Source organism: Arachis stenosperma, chromosome 7 (genome assembly GCF_014773155.1).
Source record: "Arachis stenosperma cultivar V10309 chromosome 7, arast.V10309.gnm1.PFL2, whole genome shotgun sequence".
Classification (NCBI taxonomy): domain Eukaryota; kingdom Viridiplantae; phylum Streptophyta; class Magnoliopsida; order Fabales; family Fabaceae; genus Arachis; species Arachis stenosperma.
The window spans coordinates 86,368,314-86,374,548 of record NC_080383.1 but is presented as its reverse complement, the minus strand read 5'-3'; the positions used below and the strand labels follow the sequence as shown (position 1 = coordinate 86,374,548).

The window sequence follows — 6,235 nt, the reverse complement described above, 5'->3', positions numbered from 1 at the left end:
CTCCCCACTCCTTTGTCGTCGTAGTTGTGTCTCCTAAGTATCACCGTCTTATTGGGTGTCCCATTTTCTTCTTCTATCTCACCGTCTTTCAAGATATTAACTCTCATGAGATTAAAGTAACTCACGTTCAAATAAACATCCAATTAAAATATGAGAGAGTAACTTACATGTTACTTTAGAGAGGGTAGGATAGCAATTACCAAATAAAAAAGTATTAACTAGTATTAATAATACAACGAAATCTAAAGCACACATCTTTTATTGCAGCCAACTACATATCATACAAAGGCTTCAAATTCTACGATGTTCATCACACTTAAAAATGACAGAAAATTCAAATTAAGCTTACAAGAGAAAAATAAGCACAAAAAAGAAAGAAAGCATTCACCAACTAGTCATTATTCAAGGAGAATTATAGAGCCATAACTAAATCAACATTGGATAAAAAGGAGACCAATTAAGAGGCTCCTTAGTTGTTGATTATGATAGGAATAGCTCTCAGTGGTAGATCTTTGTCCATGTTTTCAATTTTCCAATCAAAAGAATTGATCAACGATCCGAACATGACATGAATCATTCTCATGGCTAATGGTGAGCCAGGACAAATTCTTCTTCCACTTCCGAATGGTGTCAGCTGAAAATCTCTTCCTTTAACATCAATTTTAGATCCCAAGAATCTCTCAGGCAAGAACAAATTGGCATCGTCCCACACATTAGGGTTTCTTCCAATAGCCCATTCATTTATGAGGACCCTTGTACCTTGTGGGATCCTATAACCTGAGATTTCCACATCCACCTTAGCTTTTCTTGGGAGCAAGAGTGGAGCTGGAGGGTGTAACCGTAAACTCTCTTTTACAATTGCTTGTAAGTATGGCAGTTTTGCAATATCTGATTCATCAATAGGGTTACCACGTCCAATGTTTTGTTCTAATTCTTGTTTGGCTTTGAACATAACTTCTGGATTGTGGAGTACTTCTGTCATTGTTCTTTCTAATCCATATGCTGTTGTATCTGTTCCTGCAACAAGTAGGTCCTACAACACATGTACAATGAATTGTATGAGAGAATGTCAAAATACAACCATGGAAAAATAAATATAATATGGAGCATCATTACTTATTAGCGATTTAAGTGTTTTGTTTTTTATTTTTTATGTCACAAGTTTCTTTGGACCGACATGTTGCCATGTTGGGGGTTGTTGCACTTTATTTATATCTGTACAGCCAAATTTGGATAAGGATCTTGTTTATCCTTTGTCTAAAATTGGAAATCACATATAGGGTCTCAGCTGAATTTGTCTAAAATTCTCAAACCGTGTGTTATTTTTGCCATTAAATTTTGAGATTGTGTTGTTTGGCGTAGTAGTTTCTTTATATTAAATACATTAAAAAAGTATTATTAGGATATGCAATTTATATATGAAATTATGTACAAATTTACATATGAAATGACGAATAAGTTCAACGCATAAATATATGTTATGAAATTTATGCGTAAAATTTTTGCACTAATATTTTATACTAATTAAACATATTCTTCATCTTAATTATCCCACCAATTATCTATGCAAACAAAATGTTACCAAGGAGCTATATATAAATGATACCTATGTAACAAACCAGTGAAATGGGATAAGAGAAAGGAATAATAATAATAATAATAATAATAATAATAATAATAATAATAATAATAATAATAATAATAATAATAATCTTACAAGTAAAAAGTGTCTGATCTTTCTCCTGTCCATTTTTTGGCTATCTTCTTGAGAAATGTCAAGTAGTGTGTCCAACATATCATTATTTGTGACATAATGCGGTTCTTCTCTTAGCTTCAACCTTTTGTCAATTAACTTGTCCAAGCTGTGGAAGAACTTGGTAAGGTAATTAATAGTGTGTCTATGAAGACCTTGAGGATCAAAAATCTTTAAAAATGGAAAAATATCAACCACATTAGTTGATCCAGTTAGTTTCAAGAGAGTGGACACAATGTCCTTGTACTCTCCATTCTCTACAGATTCAACAAAATCCTCGGACACAAAAGTATAGGACAAGAAATTTATGCATGCCCTAAAAGCCGCATGCCCTACATCAACGGCTTTGCCAGTCCGGCCGTATTTTTGCATATCGTTAAGAAGATCTTGAAGCTTCTTACGCCTAAGACCTTGACTCGCATCAAGGGTCTTATTGGCGAATAATTGATCGTTGCATATTCTCCTGAAGTCTCTCCAAAGAGGACAGACAGGAAGAAATGGCAAGCTATAGTTATGGTGATCTAGGGAAGTCACAATACTCGGAACCGTTCGATCGGAGAACAATAAATCATTGGTTTGGAGAACTTCTTTGGCAATGTTTGGTGAAGAGATTATTACAGTGGTTGATTGGCCAAGCCTCAAAAGCATTATGTCTGGGGCATAAAGCTTAGCAATCTTGGCCAATGTTTGTTGTGGCTTTCTTATAAATTCAAAGAGGTTTGTTAACATGGTAAAGAGGGAAGGTCCTGGTGGAAGTGGAAGCTTTGGTTTTGTGTTTCGTGCATGAAGAAAGCGGGCGAAAATGCATGTGAATAAGAGGGTTATTAGTGAAAGGGAAAGGTATGAAAAGTTAAGAGGAAATATGAAGCTATGATTTTGAACATTGTTTGTTGAATCCGTAGTAGTAGTTTTAATTTGTTCGAGTGCACTAAAGAATGTTGAGTTCTTCATTTCAACATTCCACCAGTAGTGTGGTAATGCTGATTCCATTATTTTCTTTGAGTTCTAAGGAAAAAAGTGTTTTTGAGTTTTGCCAAGTTGGCTATGGTGATGAGAGGGCCTCCTTGCCATTGTATATATAATGATTGTGCAAGTTGAGGAGCCGCCCTCCAATACATCACGAGACATACTTACATATTTTTAAACAATTATATAAAAATTAAAGTATACCAAAAAAAATTAATCGCCAAATTAACTATTTATATAGAATATATATTAAAATATAAAATATATATTAAAAATGACTAATTTAATAAATAATTAACTATATATATATAATTATTATTTTAATAATTAATTTTTAGTATATATAATTTTTTTTTAAAAAAAATACATCTAAAAATGTGCTATATGTTTTATATAACTAAATTATTGCGATTTATGAACTATTTTTTTTTAAAATAAAGCTCAAGTTGTTATTGCAATTTATTTGTAAATAATTAAAATACTCTATGAATATAAATTTTTTTATTTTATATATTTTTAACAAAATAATTAATTTTTAAAATAATTAAACATTTAACAAAATGATAATCAAATATTTCATCGTATTAGAATACTCAAACATTGGTCTGCAAGATTTGAAACCAAAACTTCTGAATTATTAAATCATAAGGTACTTAGCTGGTTATTTATTCTAAATTTATTTTTATTATTTTACACATATTCAATAAATAAAAAAAAATAAATTAAGTAAACACAGTATTAGTGTATAGTAATATACTAGTACGTATAATATACTCTAGTAATATAATATTTAGAAACGACAACACATGCCATCTGTATATATAGTAATTAAAAAGATCGTCATTTTATTAAATTTATTTATTAAAATTGACACTGTAAGTCGTCTATTGTTATCTAATAAAATTAATGACCTTGGCAGTATGTATTTTTGTATGTATTTAGACACTATTTTTTATTTTATATCTTTTACCATAAAATATTCTTTCATATATTTTTTATCAAAAATATTATTTATACACAAAAAAATTAACTATCAAATCAGCTATCATGTATTTATATATATAAAATATTCTTTCATATATTTTTTTATCAAAAATATTATTTACACACAAAAAAATTAACTATCAAATTAGCTATCATGTATTTATATATATATATATATATATATATATATATAAAATTTATTTTTAATATATATTTTATATTAATAATAGATTTGGTAGCAAATTTTAGTATATACTTAATACGGTTATTTTGTATTAATCAAGTAACACTATTTTTATTTTTTTTTTTCAAACGGGTCTATGCATTACTTTTAATTATGTAATTAGATTATTTTTATATAAAAATTTTAAAATTAACAAAATATTCTTTTCATAAAATACATGATCAAAGATCTAATTAAATTCTTAACTGCAGGTATTTTATTCTCTTTAAGTTGTGAACAGATATTATTTTAACTATAATATTTTTTATACTAAAAAAACTTAATTATACAATTAAAAATAATATAAAACTCAATTAAAAATATAAAAATTTAATTATAAAATATACACTAACTCTCTTATAAAATTAAAATAACATACAATTTAGTTTATCTGACCAAAATATCAACCAATAACCATTATAATTAATATATAAATGAGTGATTATTATTTGGTTGTATCAAATACTAACAATATATATTTATCATTATATAAATTTTATTTATTTCTAATATTTTATCACGTATTATTCAAAATTATTATGTACACAAAAAAAATTATTATGTATTTATATATAAATATATGTATTATTTTATTTATTTTTATGCGTATTTTATATTTTAATATATATTCTATATTAGCTAAATTTGGAAGTCGTACAAAATATTTTAACTTGTACACAAATTTTTAATTTAAATTTTTACGTAATCATCATTATTAATGTAATAAATTTTGTTTATTTTTAATATTTTATCATGAATTATTATTTATATAAAAAAATTCAATTAAATATTTTTAAAACCAATTAAAACTTTTTATACTGTTTGATAAAATATTAAAATAAACAAAATTTTTATTATAATAGTTGTTCATATCCTGACCCAACAGATAATAGCCAGGTCCACTAATAAAAGTGAAACTCTTGATAAGCCCGACCTCTTTGAAAAGGTCGGACATCGACTCCAATGAGCAAAAATCCTACTTGTACGAAGTGAATAAACTGTTTCCTAAAATCTCTAGAAGGTTGATCTCAACAAACTCTTAAGATAAAAGGAACGGTTATCTATCAAAAAAGATAAGATTACTCCAACAAAGGTGATTAACAATTCTACTATAAATACACTGGCACCTCCCAAATATGTATGACACACGCTCTAATCTACTAAAAGTCTGCCTAAACCTCTTGCTAACTTAAGTATCGGAGTCTCTTGCAGGTATCACTTCTCACTTCCTCACGAGGAACTCGGACAAGCGGCACTTCGACACCAAAAAAATCAGATGCTGACACCAAAATGTTCTGGACCTCACGTTCAAGTTCAAATCAACGTTTCAAGTAATACTAGAACAATAGTAATAAATATATATTTTATATATATAATTAATGTTATTTAAATTAATCAAATAATTATATCCAATTTATATATATAATATAAAGGTTAAATTATACAGTTGGTCCTTACACTTTCAGTGAAATTACAAATTAGTCCTTACATTTTAAAAGTTTGTAATTAAGTTCTTAAAGAGAATTAAAATTTACAATTTAGTATCTATCGTTCAAAAAGTGTTGATTTAATTGAATATTCTCAGCATATGTTGAGAATATTCTGTTAAAATAGAGAATATGCTAAGAATATTTTGTTAAATCAAACACTTTTTGAATGGCAGGGACTAAATTATAAATTTTAATTCTCTTTAGGGATCCAATTACAAGCTTTTAAAGTGTAAGGATCAATTTACAATTTCACTAAAAGTGTAAAAACTAACTGTATAATTTAACTAATATAAATAGATATATTTTTTACACTTCTTTTTAAGTAAGAGTCTCTCTTTAAACTTACTTAAATTTTTCTTTTCCAATTCACCAATAATTGAATTATAGACCTTTTGATAAAGAGTTCTTATAGTATGTCATAGTAGTACTTCTCTCAAGAGCATAGTATGTCATGATACCACATTTTACAATTTACAGCATAGAAAAAACTGAGCATCGCTCTCCGTAAATATCTAAAACTGCTGCCCACCCAAGATTATAACTTGTGGAGCCATCCAAGCGTTGGGGAGTTAATACTATCCAGTTGGCCCACCCGTGCCTCATGCAACGGGTTTGTTTAGTAGCACAGTGCAACTTCGCTTTCTTTCTTTGCTAGCGTTCTTGGAACCCTTTGTATTTAGCGGCATATTGAGCAGCATCAATTGGTTATTGGCCATGGCCACCGCACTATATGACAGAGGACCACTGGACTACACAATGGAAGGAGTAATTAATAATTTCGTACCTTGCCTATGCCATACACCATTTTCCAATCATCTC

The 6,235-nt window shown here is 28.2% G+C and overlaps 1 protein-coding gene across 1 annotated transcript; it reads right to left on the bottom strand.

The window, feature by feature from the left end:
- Positions 1 to 389: 389 nt before the first annotated feature.
- On the bottom strand, positions 390 to 2,743 carry LOC130940047 (7-ethoxycoumarin O-deethylase-like). The gene is made up of 2 exons (XM_057868096.1): positions 1,718 to 2,743; positions 390 to 1,033 (listed from the first exon to the last, which is right to left on the bottom strand). The coding sequence occupies exons 1-2, from the start codon at positions 2,741 to 2,743 to the stop codon at positions 470 to 472; spliced, it is 1,590 nt and encodes a 529-aa protein (XP_057724079.1). The 3' UTR covers positions 390 to 469.
- Between the last annotated feature and the right edge of the window lie 3,492 nt (positions 2,744 to 6,235).

What these genes read in the sequence shown, in the direction of transcription:
- LOC130940047 (XM_057868096.1), bottom strand. Translation starts at nt 2,743, where the DNA reads ATGGAATCAGCATTACCACACTACTGGTGGAATGTTGAAATGAAGAAC. An exon ending in AGATCAGACACTTTTTACTT is followed by an intron (nt 1,034 to 1,717) that starts GTAAGATTATTA and finishes CATGTGTTGTAG; the next exon opens with GACCTACTTGTTGCAGGAAC.